The following is a 17,745-nucleotide window of genomic DNA, read 5'->3' on the forward strand; positions in this document are numbered from 1 at the left end:
GATTATAAATTATATAAGAGTTTTGAGGAGAAAATACCAAGAAAAGCTTTAATAAAATATTAATACTAAATTATCAGAATCTATATTAGAGGATAAAATAGTATTAATAATTAATATTATACTATTAAGTATCAAAGATAATATATATAAAAAGTATCAATCAAACTACTCAAAACTCTGATAGTCTGAAACTTTGATAAATATAAAGAACTAGTTAGAGCTAAAAAAGATTGAAAAGAAAATTTGATATCTATAATCATATATAAAGATATCAAAAATAACTACTTTTCTAGTATCAAAAGAGTAAAAATTAAATGCTAGAATAATTTTTTGAAAATATAAAAAATAAAGATATTTTTAAAGCTATTAACTATACTAAAATCTAGAGAAGTAGTAAAGCTTCTTACATTAAAATATAAATATTAAAGTTAAGATTATATTATTAATATATTTTAAGAAAAATATCAAGTATTTATAAGAGTTTTATTTTTAAAATTAATAAAATCTGAGAAACACATTTTTATAAATGAATATTATAATGATAAAACAAAGTAAAAGTGGTTTGACTTAATAAAAAATAAGCTAAAAACAGCTATTTTCACTAGTTCTACTAAAAAAGCTGCTGGTCCTGACTCTATAAATCACTTTATAATAAAAAAAGTATACCGTGAGCTAAAAGAAGAACTTTTTGCATTATTCTTCTCTTTGATAAAATATGAATATCATTTAATATGCTAGAGAGGGGTAATAGAAATTATTTTAGTAAAGTATAATAGAAAATCATTAATTTCTAAATTCTATAAAGTCATATTTCTTTTGAATTGTTTAGAAAAGATTTTAAAAAAATTATTAATTTTAGACTTTCTTTTCTAGTTACTATTATTAATTTATTATAAAATAATTAAATAAGTAGTAGAAAATAAAATTCAGCTATAGATATAGTTTTATTAGCTATTCATAATATTCAAATAACTGAAGATAATAGTCTAGTCTTAACTGCTGCTTTTATTGATATTAAAGATGCTTTTAATCATGTTTCAAAAAATAAAATAATTTTAATTATACAAAAGCTAAAGTTATTAAAGTTTCTAGTAAAATAAGTTATTTATTTTTTAATAAAAAGAAGTATTCAGCTTTTCTTTGATGCAATAAAATAAAAAACACCTTTATTAAAATAGAAATTTCTCAAAAATCTTCAATTTTATCTATTTTTTTTACTATATATATAGCTAATTTATTTAAGAATAAAAGTATATTTATAGTAAAAACTCTCAACTATATTGATAATATTGATCTTATTACTAGTTTTAAATCTATACAAGAAAATTATAATAATATAAAAAGAGCTACAAAGGAAATATTTGAAAAATAAAATAAAAATCTTATTTAATTTGATATGAATTAAACAGAGTTGATTTATTTTTATTTTAAAAAAAACAAGAGAAAATTATTACTCTTCATGTGATGTTCCATCTCTATTCTTCCACCCCTTTCTATATTAGTATCCACTCTCTATTCACCTCTTTCTAATCCACTCAGAGGTCTTAATCTTTTCTATATTTTCTATTCTATGTGATCACTCCTATCATATAGAGTGATTATAGTGTGTATATATAGCAGGGCATCTACCCCTCTTATTAGAAGAGAATTAGACATGATTTATTCTATTTATTCAATTGCTCGTACGCATCACTTCAAGATAAAGCTTTAAAATCAAAAACTTCTATAAGATAGCTGAGAATATGTTTAGACTCATAGCTTAACTTTAAAGATTATATTCAAAAAAGAATTACTCAGACTAAGAGAACTTTGAATAGTATTATTAGACTTTTTAATACAGAAAGAGGTTTATTTATCTTTTCAAGTTATGAGATAATTATATATAGCTTGTACAGCTTATGTATCAGATTATATAGTAGAAATTTAGTGAAAAGTGTAAAAGAGCTTTATAAATCAATTTCAACTATTATAAAATAAAACTTTAAAAAGAGTTCTAGGAGCTTTTAAAATATCTTCAATTAGAGTTATAGAAATAAAGATATTAATTCCACCACTAGCTATTAGATTTAATAAAAGCTATATGAATTATGCTCTGAGAATCATAAAAATATATATAAATCATTCAATTTAAATAAGAGTATTGTAAAAGATTAAGCTTTAAGAATAAGAGGCTAGTCCTCCTATATAACAAGGACAAATTGCTTGAGAAAGGGAAGAAAAGAATGAGATGAGAACTCAAGCTTAAGTGAGCTTGCATAGCATGATCATGTGCATATATGCAAATGATGACTAGGCTGAGTCAGCCAGCCAGAGTGAATCTAGAAGTTCAACTTCTTATAATACCCCTCTTCTCCCTCTTTGTTGCAGGTCTTTATAACTATTTAAAATCCTCTTTACATCTAATTTTGTCTGCTAAGAGGCCTCTTAAGTGTTCAAGGCCTTCACTTCTTGTAGGAGACTCATATCATTTCATGTAGGCTCAGCCCAATCTACTCATTTAACAAGATATTGCTTTTTTCTCTGATAGGTTTGTTCACTCTGAATTTCCTCAATCTCAAACTCAGATCCTTCTGGGGTCTTTATAGCAGATGGCTGTCAGTCAGTTTGCCTCTGACTAGGCAGGGAATTCATCACTGCAGCATGTAGAAGCTTTACATTAAAGACATTGTGAATGCTGAGTGAGACATTCAGTCAGTAAGCATGAGATTCTACCTTTTCTAGCACAGTATATTGATTGTATTTCATGTCCAGCTTCTTGCACAGATGATTAGTTCTCATGTTCTCTAAGCTCAATCAGATCTTATCTTCAGATTGAAAGCTTGAAGCTAGATCTCTTTGTCTATTCACATATTTCTCTTGAGATTGCTGAGCATCTGTCATTTTTACTTAAGTTTACTTCAACACTTCATAGACTTTTCTCATATAATCATCTGCAAACTCAATAGAATTATATAATGTTTCAACAGAGGATGCATCAGCTATATCAATAGAGAAGACATGGAAAAGATATGTTAAAAAGAATGAGCTCATGCTCATTGAGGCAGTATCTCTATTATTGATGACCAGCTCTGCTAGAGGAAGTCATTCACATCAATCATTCTGTTGAAAGTTAACATACTTGTGTAGATAGATTTTCAGAATCTGATTCATTCACTTTGTAGCTTCATCAGTCTCTAGATGATAGACTGTGAAGAGTCATCTCTTAATGTCTAATTTCTCACACATCTGAGTTCAAAACATGCTTATGAAAGCTGACCCTCAATCTGACACTACTATTTTATAAATGTCATGTTGAGAAATGATGTTGTGAAGAAACACTCTAGTCACTGTCTCTGCATCAGTTTTCTTAACTGCTTTTAATATAACTCTCTTGATCAGTCTGTCTGTTATAATCATGATGTTCATGTATTCTTTAGAGCTCAGTAAAGTCTATGATAAAGTTCATAGAAAGCTTCTGTCACATGTGTTCAGAAATGAGAAGAGGCTTAAGCAGTCTCTGACATCAATCTCTTTATGCAGTATTTGATCTGCAAAGATGATAGTTTCTGATCATTCTTCTCACATCAGCAGCATAGTCTGATCAGTAGAACTCATATCTTAGAACTTCTGTCATTTGCTTTCACTCAGAATGACTAATAAAAGATGAGTCATGAGCCTTGTACACTAATCTGATTCAAAGAGGTTCAAAGTCTGGCACTCACTTACAATCTTGAAAGAGAAGCTCCCCATTCTCATTTAAAGAGCACTCAGAAATAAAGATCTTAATGTCAAGTTCAGAAGAAAATCTGAATCTTCTCTCATAAAAAGTTTGCTTCAGACACTGCAGGATTTTGTCATTTTTGTGAGTCTCATTTCACTGAGCTTGAAGAGACATCTTGAATTTCATACTGGCAGCAGTCACTATTGATTTCATTTCAGATGTCAGTATGTTAAACTTAAGTAGTTGAGCTTGCTTCTATTTGATTCTCTCATCATCAGTGCTTTGTGACATGTTCTGCTCTCTTAATGATAAAGCATCTGATTCAGTGTTCAACTTCTCTGACTGATAATCAATTCTGAAGTTGAATTGATAGAGAATATTCATTCAACATATCTGTCTTTTATTTAGTCTGTGTGTAGTCATGAAGTATTCTAGATTCTTATGATCTGTGAGAATTTTGAATTTCTTTACACTTCATAGCTCAGCATTTCATTTCTTTAAACACTCAATTATTACTAATAACTTCTTATTATGAATCTCATAGTTGCATTCCACAGGTGAATGCTTGTAAGAGAAGAAGGCACATGGGCATAGAATGCTCTGCTCATCATATTGTAGCAGCATTTCTTCTGAGATGTAATCTGCAGAGTTCATTTTCAATATAGTCTCACAGTCAGAGTCAAATTGAAGCAGAATTGAAGCAGAGATAAACATTGATTTTAGACACTTAAAAGCTTCCTTAGTCTTACTTATTCATAAAAAAGAAATATTTTTGCATGTAAAAATCATCAGTGAGATCATGATCTTTGAGAAATCTCTGATAAATTGTCTATAGAAATTGACAAAGTCTAAAAATCCTCATACATCTTTAAGAGTAGTAGGTGTTGCTCATTTCAAAACAGCTTTAATCTTCTCCAGATCCATTCATATACTCTTGCCCACTTCAATGATGAATTTAAGATATTTTGTGCTGTTCATCTCAAACTCACTCTTTCTGATGTCTGCCTGCAGGCCTGCTTCCCATAGATGCATAAGCATCTTTTGTACATGCTCACAATGCTTCTGTAAGCTTCTTGAGGAAAATATCAAGATGTCATCTAAATAAGCTGAGCAGAAGTTTGTTAGGCTCAGCGCCCAACCGAGCCGGTGCCCGGTTAGACTCGACGTCGGATTAAGCTCGGCTCCCGATTAGGCCAAATATTCTCACGTGATCAAACGACCATGCGGGTGGTTATAACCCGGGCAGGCCCCAGCACCTCTTTCACCCAGGAAATCCATCCTGTCATAAGGAGAATGAAGCATGTGGATGCCCCAATTGCTGCACTAACTGTCTTGGACCACATGCCGCGGATGATCCATCCTGCCCTGCCAGACCAGGGATAAAGAATGGGACTGTTCAAAGGCACTCAAGAAATCAGCTGAGGGATATCCGCAATGCACAGAGTAAGGCATACTTGGCCAAGGCAAGTAACAGCAAATGCAGTGGTCAAGGTCCATCAGCAGACCTGAGGTTGAATGACTCTACTGAGTGTAGATCTAACCTCACACTGACATCAAACACAGCATCAAGCACAGCATTGAGCACAGCATCAGGCACAGCATTAGACATGGTGTCCAACCCAACACCTAATGCAACACCCAACATGTCACCTCATGCAACAACACCCTCCTTTCAGCTACTCAATGAAGAAGAACTCTAGGTCCCCGCAATTCCTGCAGATTATGCAAGTCAACGTAGGAAAAGGGGGCTCAGCACATGAGACGGCCCTCAATCTAGCGTTTGAAAGAAAGACTGACATCCTTCTCATACAGGAACCCTGGATTCACAGGAACTTAAGCCAACACATCTCCAAAAAGCATCCAGCATTCATGTCAAATTGATAAATCAGACAGAGATTAATCAAAGAAGAGAGTAAGGCCTGTGTCTGAGATGCAGAGCTGAAGGTCATATGATTAAGAGCTGTCTGTTCAAACCTCTCAGATGCTCTGCCACTCTCATGATAGCTAAGATGATCCCCAAGCCAATACTGAATGATGATGATGATGTGAATATGAGTGAGAATTCAGGAAAAAGAGTAGCTTCAATCAAAAGACACTGAAAGAAGCAAAATAAGAAGCTTATGAAGAAGCAATGAAGAGGATTTAAATCTAAGATGATATCTAAACCCTTCACTGTCAATGCTCTAGTAGATAATGCCTTTTTGACTAGAGCAATGATAGACAGTGGATGTAATGTCTATGGTCTTATTTCTCAATTCTACATTAACAAGCATAAGCTCCTGTGTATTGAAATTCCCTCTGTTAAAATGACCAGCTTTGAAGACTTCATGGAACTCTTTATGAGCATAGTGACTGGCATTCAAATTAATATAGATGATCACATAACTGAACAGACCTTTCTCTACATGATGAATGAATTACATAATCATGATATGTATCTAGATGACCTCTGGCTGGCCCAGCAAAAGACAACTGTGATCCCTCATCAAAGAATTGTGAGATTTGAAGAGAGTGGCATAGAGATAGAGTCTAGTTCAAATGCAAAAGCTGATGTGATTCCCATCTCTGCTGTAAGCTTCTCTAGGCTTGTGAGCACTCAAGAGAAGTGAAACATTGAGATCTTCACTGTCAGTTTGACTGACATTCAAAAAACTCTAAAAGTGAAATCAAAGATTGACCCTAGAGAAAAGCTGTCTGAACATTATCATGAGTTTTTGAACATATTTGATAAGGAAGCTGCTGACACTCTACCCTCACTTTGTGGCCCAGGTAGAGATCATAAGATTGAACTGATTAAAAAGACTGATGGTAGTGTGAAACAACTCTCTTAAAACTCATTATATAATATGTCTTGAGAGAAACTACTGGCTTTATGAAAGGCTCTTACAGATTATCTAGATAAGAGTTTTATTAGAGTGAGCAACTCCTCTGCAGCCACTTCTGTACTATTCACAAAGAAGTCTGAGAGTGGGCTAAGATTCTGTGTGAACTATTAAGCTCTTAACAAAATCATCTGAAAGAATTGATATTCTCTATCATTAATCAGTGAGACTCTACAGTGAATTGAACAGGCTAAATGATTCACTAAGCTGAACATTATTGCAGCTTTTCACAAGATTCAAATCACAGAAGATGATGAGTGGATGACAGTCTTTAGAACCAGATACAGACTATTTGAGTGGCTGGTTACACTCTTTGATTTGGCCAATGCTCTGAGCATGTTTCAAAAATATATCAACTGAGCATTACATGAATATCTAGACGACTTCTGCTCAGTCTATTTAGATGACATCTTGATATTTTCCTCAAGAAGCTTACAGGAGTATTGCAAGCATGTACAAAAGATGCTTATGTGTCTACAGAAAGCAGGCCTGCAGGCAGACATCAGAAAGAGTGAGTTTGAAATGAACAGCACAAAATATCTTGAATTCATCATTGAAGCAGACAAGAGTATACAAATGAATCTGAAAAAGATTAAAGCTATTTTGAAATAAGCAACATCTACTACTCTTAAAGATGTATGAGGATTTTTAGACTTTGCTAATTTCTATAGATGATTTATCAGAGATTTCTCAAAGATTGTGACCTCACTGATGATTCTTACATGCAAGAATGTTTCTTTTTTGTGAATGAGCAAGGCTGAGGAAGCTTTTAAGTGTCTAAAATCAATGTTTATCTCTGCTTCAATCCTGCTTCAATTTGATCCTGACTGTGAGACTATATTGAAAATGAATTTCTTAGATTATGTCTCAGAAGAAGTGCTGCTACAATATGATAAGCAGAGCATTCTACACCCATATGCCTTCTTCTCTTGCAAGCATTCACCTGTGGAATGCAACTACAAGATTCATGATAAGGAGTTATTAGTAATAATTGAGTGTTTAAAGAAATGAAACACTGAGCTATAAAGTGTAAAGAAATTCAAAATTCTCACAGATCATAAGAATCTAAAATACTTCATGACTACACACAGACTAAATGAAAGACAGCTATGTTGAATGGATATTCTCTATCAATTCAACTTCAGAATTGATTATCAGTCAGAGAAGTTGAACACTGGACCAGACACTCTATCATGAAGAGAGCAGGACATGTCACAGAGCACTGATGATGAGAGAATCAAGCAGAGACAAGCTCAACTACTTAAGTTTAATGTACTGACATCTGAAATGGAATCAATAGTGGCTGCTGCCAGTGTGAAATCTGAGATGTCTCTTCAAGCTCAGTGGAATGAGGCTCACAAAAATGACAAAATTCTGCAGTGTCTGAAGCAAACTCTTCATGAGAGAAGATTCAGATTTCCTTCTGAACTCAGCATTAAGACCTTCATCTCTGAGTGCTCTTTAAATGAGAACAGGGAGCTTCTCTTTCAAGATCATAAGTGGGTGCCAGACTTTGAACCTCTTTGAACCAGATTAGTGCATGAGGCTCATGACTCATCTCTTATCAGCCATTCTGGGTGAGAGCAAATGGCAGAAGTTCTAAGATGTGAGTTCTACTGGTCAGACTATACCATCAATGTGAGAAGAATGATCAGAAACTGCCATCTTTGCAGATCAAACATCACATGAAGAGATTGACATCAGAGACTGCTTAAGCCTCTCCTCATTTCTGAACACATGTGACAGGAGCTTTCCATGGACTTTATCATGAACTTATCAAGCTCTAAAGAATATATAAACATCATGATTATAATAGACAGACTGACTAAGAGAATTATATTAAAAGCAGTTAAGAAAACTGATGTGGAGACAGTGACTAGAGTGTTTCTTTGTAACATTATCCCTCAACATGGCATCTCTAAGGCAGTAGTGTCAGATCAAGGATCAGCTTTCACAAGCATGTTTTAGACTCAGATGTGTGAAAAATTAGGCATTAAGAGACAACTCTTCACAGTCTATCACCCAGAGACTGACAGAGCTACAAAGTGAATGAATCAGATTCTGAAAATCTACCTACATAAGTACATTAGCTTTCAACAGAATGACTGGCATGAATGACTCTCTCTAGCAGAGCTGGTCATCAATAATAGAGATGCTGTCTCAATGGACATGAGCTCATTCTTTTTAACACATCTTTTTCATGTTTCCTCTATTGATATAGCTGATGCACCCCTCATTGAAACACCACATAATCTCATTGAGTTTGCAGATGATTACATGAGAAAGGTCTGTGAAGTGTTGAAGTGAGCTCAAGTAAAAATAATAGATGCTCAGCAATCTCAAGAGAAATACATGAATATATGAAGAGACCCAGCTTCAAGCTTTCAATCTGAAGATAAGGTCTGGTTGAGCTTAGAGAACATGAGAACTAATCATCTGTGCAAGAAGCTGGATGTGAAATACAATCAATATACTATGCTAGAAAAGATAGAATTTCATGCTTACTGACTGAACATCTCACTCAGCATTCACAATGTCTTTAATGTAAAGCTTCTACATGCTGCAGTGACAGATCCCCTGCCTAGTCAGAGGCAAATCAACTGACAGCCACCCACTATAGAGACCTCAGAAGGACCTGAGTTTGAGATTGAGGAAATTCAGAATGAATGAACCTATCAGAGAAAAAAGCAATACCTCATTAAATGAGTAGATTGGGCTGAGTCTATGTGGAATGACACAAGTCTCCTACAAGAAGTGAAGGCCTTGAACACTTGGGAGGCCTCTCAGCAGGCAAAATTAGATGTAAAGAGGGCTTTAAATAGTCATAAAGGCCTGCAACAAAGAGGGAGAAGGGGGGTATTATAAGAGGTTGAACCTCTAGATTCACTCTGGCTGGCTGACTCAGCCTAGCCATTGTTTGCATGTGTGCATGTGATCATGCTATGTGAGCTTGCTTAAGCTCAAGTTCTCATCTCATTCTTTTCTTCCCTTTCTCAAGCAATTCATTCTTGTTATATAGGAGGACTAGCCTCTAGTTCTTAGAGCTTAACCCTTTACAGTTACTTATTTTATTTAAGTTGAAAAAAAACTGAATTAAAATTGAAACTATAAATATATCTTTTGTTAAAAGATTATTAAATACTGTATTATTCTAAGATAAAACTCTATAAGTGCGTGGATTAATTGCTATTTATTAGTTAGATTAGTAAAATAGTTAAATCCTAGTTTTAACTAGGTAGATATCACAGTTACTAACTGAATACATCTTAAATGAAGAATAATAACATTAATAATAATAGTTTTTCTGAGTTTATATTGTGAATATATTTTTATTATAATAAAAAAAAGCTCTGTTATTACTAACTTTCTGAGACTGCTTTAGAAAAGACTGAATCTTTAAAATCATTGATATGTTAAATAAGAAATTGAAGTCAATTATAAAAGAGAAATAAGAAATAGAGAATGAAATAAGACAGCTTAATCTTCATCAACTATCTAATGCAAAATCTACATGAAAATAAAATATAAGAACAGATAAGCTTTCTTGTGACAGTGATGGTGGTAATGATATAGATTGATAGTGATATTAAATCAAAATTCTTATTTCTAAAGCTTTTTCTCTTTGCTAAAGAGTGTGAAAAAAAATATTCAAATATAATTATTCAAGAGAATAAAGCTTCTTTTCATGATTATTATATTCAACACTGAATTTATAATATATACAATGTCTGTAAAATGCTTTGATGTGGTAATTCCTCTGATCTTAAGTCAATTGAACCCTGCAAACCATGGATGAAGTGAAGAACTATATGTAAAAAGTCACTGAAAAGCTGAGCAGAAGCTATTAAGATATAAGAGTAGTGCGTGCTGGAAGAATCTGTTTCAGGAGGCAATACAGACATGGATTGAGTGGATTCCTATTCATATTCAAAAGATTATAGAGCTAGAAGGAGGTAATGAATATAAAGAAGGCTGTGGAAAAGTCCTATAAAATGAGTGCATATTTCTACATTAAGTTTGGTGGTGTTTTTAGTGTATTATTTAGTGGCAGGAAGAAACTTTTGAAAGGGACCGTACAGTCCGCCACAGGCGCGAGATATCTGCCGCCACGGCCGTATCGCCGTATCTAACCTGTCTTACAACATCCCTAATAATAGTCGTTCCAAAGAAAAATGTCGCAGAATCTTTAAAATTTGGACATATATTTCGTACCCCCTGGGGAGTTGGGGCGCAGTATTTAAATTACGTCATTGATAAGATACGGCAAAATGAAATTCCGATGTCGCTGCCCTTTAGATGAAACAAATTTTACTTTTCCTATATATTTACTTGGTGTTCATTTCAATGGCCATCTCCAACATCCAATTAGGGTCGATATGGTAATGTGAAGTCATGAGAACTCAGCAAGTAATCATGCCTTCAAAAGATGCCACGACTGCTTCAGGAAGTGACTTGCTGGAGAGGAGCGAGGAAGTTCGAAATGTGAGTGGAGCTAGTGCTTACCGGTGTGTCAATAAGTTGCATTTTATCCTCCTTCAATTCATATGTTGGCTTCTTGCATTAGCGAAGAGCAGTTCACTGATCATGGTGTGCTTTACCTGTAGCTATTGAACGCTGTCCAAGAACGACTTGTATCGTTTATACGGGCTGCAGATCACGATGATTTCAGCTCTTCCAAGGCTGGAGACGCTCCCCGCCACCCTTCTGCCTTAGTACAATACGTGAAACCAGAGGAATTGCAAGCTACTATGAATCTCCAAATTCCATCCTTTGGTGAGGGCCAACGCGGTCTTCTTCGAATCTTAGACCAAGTGCTGCAGTATTCGGTCAACACATGGCATCAGGGGTTTCTGGACAAGCTATATGCGTCTACCAATGCTCCAGGATTAGCGGCAGAGTTGATCATCGCTGCACTAAATACGAATGTTCATATATATCAAGTGTCGCCTGCGTTGACCGTTATTGAAAAGTTTACTTCGAAACAGCTGGCACACCTTTTTGGCTTCGACGGGCCTAACTCTGGCGGAATATCTGTTCAGGGAGGTTCTGCTGCCAATGCTACTTCGATTGTCATAGCCCGGAATACTCTATTTCCAGAGACCAAGAAGGATGGCTGTGACGGATCTAAATTTGTTATATTCACGAGCACTCACGGGCATTATTCTATAAAGAAGGCAGCCTGGATGCTTGGATTTGGAGGCAGCGCGGTTTGGTCTGTTCCTGTTGACGAAAAGGGACAGATGATTCCCCAGTCCCTTGAAGAGCTTGTCATCAAGGCAAAGAATGAAGGCAGGACAACGTTTTATGTCAATGCGACCGCAGGGACAACGGTACTTGGATCGTTTGACCCCTTGGAACATATTGCGTCGATTTGTCGGAAATATAACCTCTGGTTGCATGTTGATGCCTCCTTGGGCGGTTCGTTTGCATTCTCCAAGAAAAAAAGAGGAAAACTTGCTGGCAGCCATTTAGCAGATAGTCTTACCGTAAACCCGCACAAAATGCTAGGTGTACCGGTGACTTGTTCATTTCTTCTTGGCGCAGACATGACACAATTCCACCGCGCAAATACACTCCCGGCAGGCTATCTATTCCACGATGATTCTTTAGAGTCCGGGTTGAATGGCAACGACGTGAAATGCCCAGAGGTCTGGGACCTTGCCGACCTGACGTTACAGTGTGGCCGCCGAGCTGACTCCCTCAAGTTCTACCTGAGTTGGATTTACTATGGCTCGGAGGGTTATGAACAGAAAATCGATTCCGCCTGTGATGTGGCCGCTGATCTTGCGGCAGCTATTTCCAACTCGCCAAACCTTATTCTTATCAGCGAGAACCCACCCCCATGCCTCCAAGTTGCCTTTTATTATGCTCCCAACAAACAACTCGTCTTCCCCCGAGGGAAGAAAGTAGGCGGTAAACAATTGGATGAGGAGGAACGAGGAAAGCGAAATAGCAATATAACACAAGAAATATCAAAAAGGCTAGTCAGTCGAGGATTCATGATCGACTATGCACCGCCACCAGAAGGCGATCCATCGGCTGGTGACGGTAAATTTTTCAGGTGTGTGGTTAACGTCCAGACAAAGAAAGAGACCGTTGAAGCTCTGTTGGCTGCTATTTTGGACATTGGGCCAGGGGTTGTTAAACAGAGTGCTCGTGGGGATAGCATTGATGACCCTGACCTGTATGCGGGCGCGGAACCATTTCGTATGGGAAATCCAGCCGAGTATGGGCATGGACCAGTGGCACATACCCCTGACCTTTTTGCGGGAGCGAAGCCATTCCGTATGGGAAACCCTGCGGAACACGGGCATGGACCTGTTCATCAAATACATATATCTAACTAGGCTACAACGCAATAGCGGTTTATTAATTTAAACTATTATGTTCAATACATGAATGTATATCTGAAAATGTACAGAAACAAAATGAGGTTTCCTTAGAGTGGATTTACGTAATTTAGATTTCATTCTCGGTGTGAAAAATGTGATATAGTCGATATACGAAGGTGGCCCGATACGGCCCAGAAAGGGGGGATGATGTACGAAATAAGAAGGCGGTTGAATCCAAAATAGGTAATCCTCTGTGAGGCAGAATAGTGATGATGATGATGATATTGAGCTTATTGAACTTCCTCTATCAGCGAACACAGGATTTCCCCCCCCTTTTATAGAGGTTGGAGATGACTGATATCCTTATGCTGATACCGCTCATTCTATATGCAAATCTAGCCCGAAAGGGCAAAAAACAGACATAATAGGAAAGATATTCTTAAAAGGAGACCTATCGAAAAAAGGCAAATTTTTGAGGTGGAGCTGGTAAGCCGCATGCAACTGCAGCACGTTGGAACCAATGATACAGTCCGCCACAGGCCTTAGATATCTGCCGCGCGCCGATGTCTCACGTCTTACACTAGGCATGGGTGAAAAGAGTGCTGTAACGAATTGCATCGCTATATATTTAAAGTTTTGAGCATGAGTATGCCATGATAGCAATGATCAAGCAAACAAAACTTGGCACCTTTGGTTGAGCGGCTGCGGAGGTGGTCAAACCAGTTGTCCCCTGTATGTGTTCCGGCTATATTTACCCTGATGTGCTATATCTGATATACATCTGCTAGCACTGGCGTAATGGATTTAGATAATCAGTAAGAACATGAACTGCTAACTGGGATAAAATTACTTCCGTACAAAGGTAGGTATCATTTGGATGATAAACAACACAAATGGTGACGACGGGAGGTCATAGATCCAAACATCCCTAACTCCGTACTTCCACCCGTCGTTCCAACACCGCCCTCGCCTCCGCCTCCATCAAAGTTTCAATGTTTAATTCACCCAACAAGGCTCTCGCGCTCTCGTTATTTGCAAAAAGCCGCTTTTCAACGTCCCAAAGCGACAAATGTGGGGTATCATCATGATCCTGTGCAGGTTTAATCTTTAAATTGAGCAGGAGCAATCCATCTTCGAGTTTCCGCATAACTTTTCTTGACTCCATTCCATTTCCCATGGCCAGGTCGACAGCATTACATATGTTATCGACATCCACCGCAAGCTGGGACGCACCAGCTGTTGAAAATGAATTACGCATCAGTACGTTGTCCCATATATATGTTTGGATGGAAAGCAGGAGTTGGCATGTAATTCGCTGGAGAGGAGCCATCGCCAGGAGTCGATGGAGAAATGAGATCTCATTAGAGAGGACTCTAAGAATGACGGCTAACTCGACGGATGAATTTGGTAAGTGCCCGCTGGTGTTTGAGGGTGGTGCAAGTGATGCCCAGGTAGATATCCGAGAATATGGGCGTAGTGCGGATTGGGCACTTGATATCATCGTTGATATAATGATGGATTCCGATCTCGTCTTCAGTCCACGGTATGCAGACGCTGTTTCGTCAAAAAGGGCCCCTTCAGTCTGATTTTCGCCGCTTTCGTTATTATTGGCCACTGTTGATGAGGTGCGGGCGGCAACATCGGAAATACTCATTGGTCCTGCTACAGGTCTTCCTGTACGGCTGTTTTGCTTGATTCTATCTTGGAGTTCAGACCAGAGCTCCAAGAAAAACACATCATCACTCCAATCCTGCATTTTCCGTTCGAGGTATTCTGCACTACCATATATCCGACAGAGTCGCTCCAGCCCTGCCACACCCTCCAAACTCGTGTCTGTGCCTGAAGAACCCTGTACCGTGCGGCCAATTGTACACGTCATCGCAAGGTACGCTTCAAGGCCAGATCGTAGCCGTAGATGAAATTGATCAAAGATCGTGATTTGGATGTCTATAAGAAAACGCAGCTTTTGACTGAATGATGACAAAGGCCGGTACCGCTCCGTAATAGTTTCAAGAAGATCATTGACCCTAATTGCAGCCTTGGTCGGTTTCGTAGCCGACGGTTCAACCCCATCAGAGTCTATCTCCCCACTGTCCTCGCCGTCAATGATATCCTGATAGCGGGATAGTGCAAAATCTTTTTCCACCTTTAGCCAGTGGTTAAACCAATCTTGGAGAACGAGAATCTCCCACGTCAATCCTTTCCAAGCATCTGAAGAATACCGATCCTGAGTGTAATTCCATACGTCTCGGATTTCGGTATCAAAACTCATGAGCTCATGGATAAAGTGACTTAAAAGTTGGGGATGGTCAACTATTCTTGGAAGAACAGAGCTCAATTTTTGGCGAACCATAGGGAAGAGAGAGGTTATGAAAGATGACACTGCATCAGCATATGCCCAACGGATACCTGAGTCGGCAGATTTGGCCTTTTTGTCGAGGATGGGCTGAAGGTAAATAGTAAAAAAATCGCCGTGGGTGTTGATCAAGTCGATAACATGAGACAAAAAGTATTCAGGCTAAGAGTGTTAGATCTGCTACTTGTGACAAGATGTGTATTTTAGACAACACATACCTTGTCTAATCTGTTTGTCGACTTATCACCACTGAAGTGGTACTTGAATCGGAGCTCAAGAGGACGGGCCATCACCTGCAGAGGCAGAAGAACAGGTGGTTCCCATCGTGTAGATGGAGGGCTGAGAGGCTTTGCACCACTTGCAAGTTCGCTGAAGTGTATAAAGGTTAGAATGCGTAGTTTGAACAATGCTGTTCCATGGGTTCGCTCACGGCTCTTGCAGCTCTAGCAATAATTCTACTGCATCCGTCCAGTCGTTTATGAGGCCGTCCGGAATGTCAAGTTCTTTCCCTGGCCATTTCATTTTTGTTAGGACTTCTTCTAAGTTATCTTCAAATACTTTGGCTATTTGCTCTCGTAAGGTATTTGCTATTTTCTCGGCATAGTCGACTAGATGAGGCGCGGCTCCTTCTGCTGCTGGTTGGGCAGATTTCATGCCAGACGAGAGGTTTCGTAATCGTGCATATGGACGGAGAGCCAGGCGAGGAGAGGTCGCAAGGATCTCCAAAGTCTCTTTACTACACTATTTCAGTAAAGGTTGATAGCCAGATCTTCTTAAGAATTCATTCGACAAACCTAAGATCATCTACCTCACGCAAGGTTCCCATATAATTCTTCGCAATGTCCAATCTGCGAAGGCGCTCCATGCTGATTTCGAATGCCTTGGCTGCCTTCTCGCTGGTGTCCGATTGGGTAACAATCAAAAGTCGTTTATCCAAATCCTCCTGCTGTTTCTTAAAGGCCTCAGCCTCCTTGCGCACCCTTTCACTGTGTTCCTTCGACGTCTGAGTGGCATTGGCGAGAATGCCCCTCGCATCATGAAGCTAGGAGGTTCCCGTCAACGGAATGAAAGAAATTCTGTAGAACTAGAGGCTTGCAGGCATACCTGTTTTTTTTGAAGCTCCTGCTGGCTCTGAAGGTTCTGGAGGATGGCGTCTAAATTCCGCAAGTCCTGTCCGGTCTGGATCATATCATTCAAATAATCCTCGACTCGGACTGCCTCCACAGACTTATGTAGCATCTGCTCTCTTGCCATTGCGAGAATCCCAATCAGCCGCGAGCTGTTGGATACCTTTAGGGCGAACACTCAGTCCTTGGTGTTCTGCGTAGGAGACACGTAACTAACAGCTGAGCCTCCAGGTGGGCAGGAGTTGGGAGCTCGGACCACCTGAAGCTCTCCCAGACAACTAACTAATCGTGCCGCTGCGCAACCCACACCTCGTGTGGGTGCGCCACACCAAAATGATAAAAACACCAAAATGATAAAAATCTTAAATCACATCCTCATTATTGCACTCTATATCAACAACCAGTAGCTAATCTATAATAAAAAGATTATCTACATTATTGCACTCTATATCAACAACCAGTAGCTAATCTATAATAAAAAGATTATCTACATCATTCTCAGTATGTATGCCATCTCTAAATTGATTTAATTCCTCTTCTGTCAATAGTGTGAGTGAATTATTGTCAATTTTCATGAGATCAACTCCAAGTCTCTATTACTTCTTATTCTGCTCTTTTTCAGCTTCATTATCCTTATGTCACTTGATTTTTCTGTTGGCATCTTTAATAGTAAGAATTCACTCTACTTAAACCTGGTGACAGATTGTTTTAGCTCTGTAGTATTTACTGATATTAAGAAAGTTCTCTAATTCAGTGATCTATTGCTCATTAAGTTCTATATGAATTAGACTTGCTTTGAATATCTTGTTCAAACAACATGTCAAGATGGGTGATTTCAAATCAAAAGTATCTCTAATACTTTATATGGTGTTTTTCACAATATTAATATAGTATTTTAGCTTTTGAATTGTCTTTGATGAGAATAGCTGAGAAGAAGAGATAGATATATGATCTGAAATATTCTCATCTTCATAAATTTGCAGTGAAGAAGGTGATGAGATTCACTGCTTAAGAGTATCAAGAACTCAGTCAAAATTCCATGAATATATATCATATTGAGCTCATTCTTCAGCTATTGTATCAGATTTAAAGATCTGCTTTTACATAGCTAAAAGGTCTTGTAGAAATTGCTGTTTTTCATATTTAATAAAATCATGATATGCAGCATAGTTGACTACTTTTGAATGATAATGTCTATATTGCTGAAATGATAGACTATTCAGAAATTGTAGCAAATGAGTGACATGTGATGAAAATTCATATAGAATTATCTTATAAAGGTTTATGTATTATATGAACTCAAATAGAATCTGAAGATGTTTAAATCATATATTAATACATTCAATAT

General features: G+C 37.6%; 2 protein-coding genes across 2 annotated transcripts; one reads left to right on the top strand and one right to left on the bottom strand.

Annotated features, from left to right (window-relative positions):
- Window positions 1–10,995: 10,995 nt before the first annotated feature.
- Window positions 10,996–12,929, top strand: PADG_00971 (uncharacterized protein; the record flags this gene model as incomplete). Its single annotated transcript, XM_010758258.1, has 2 exons — window positions 10,996–11,064; window positions 11,187–12,929. 2 exons carry the CDS (start codon window positions 10,996–10,998, stop codon window positions 12,927–12,929), a joined length of 1,812 nt encoding a protein of 603 aa, XP_010756560.1.
- A 913-nt stretch (window positions 12,930–13,842) lies between these two features.
- PADG_00972 (uncharacterized protein) lies at window positions 13,843–16,524 on the bottom strand (the record flags this gene model as incomplete). The annotated part of the gene is made up of 5 exons (XM_010758259.1): window positions 13,843–15,432; window positions 15,489–15,639; window positions 15,701–16,006; window positions 16,065–16,312; window positions 16,375–16,524. The coding sequence occupies 5 exons, from the start codon at window positions 16,522–16,524 to the stop codon at window positions 13,843–13,845; spliced, it is 2,445 nt and encodes an 814-aa protein (XP_010756561.1).
- Window positions 16,525–17,745: the final 1,221 nt, after the last annotated feature.

Source organism: Paracoccidioides brasiliensis (genome assembly GCF_000150735.1).
Source record: "Paracoccidioides brasiliensis Pb18 unplaced genomic scaffold supercont2.1, whole genome shotgun sequence".
Taxonomy (NCBI): domain Eukaryota; kingdom Fungi; phylum Ascomycota; class Eurotiomycetes; order Onygenales; family Ajellomycetaceae; genus Paracoccidioides; species Paracoccidioides brasiliensis.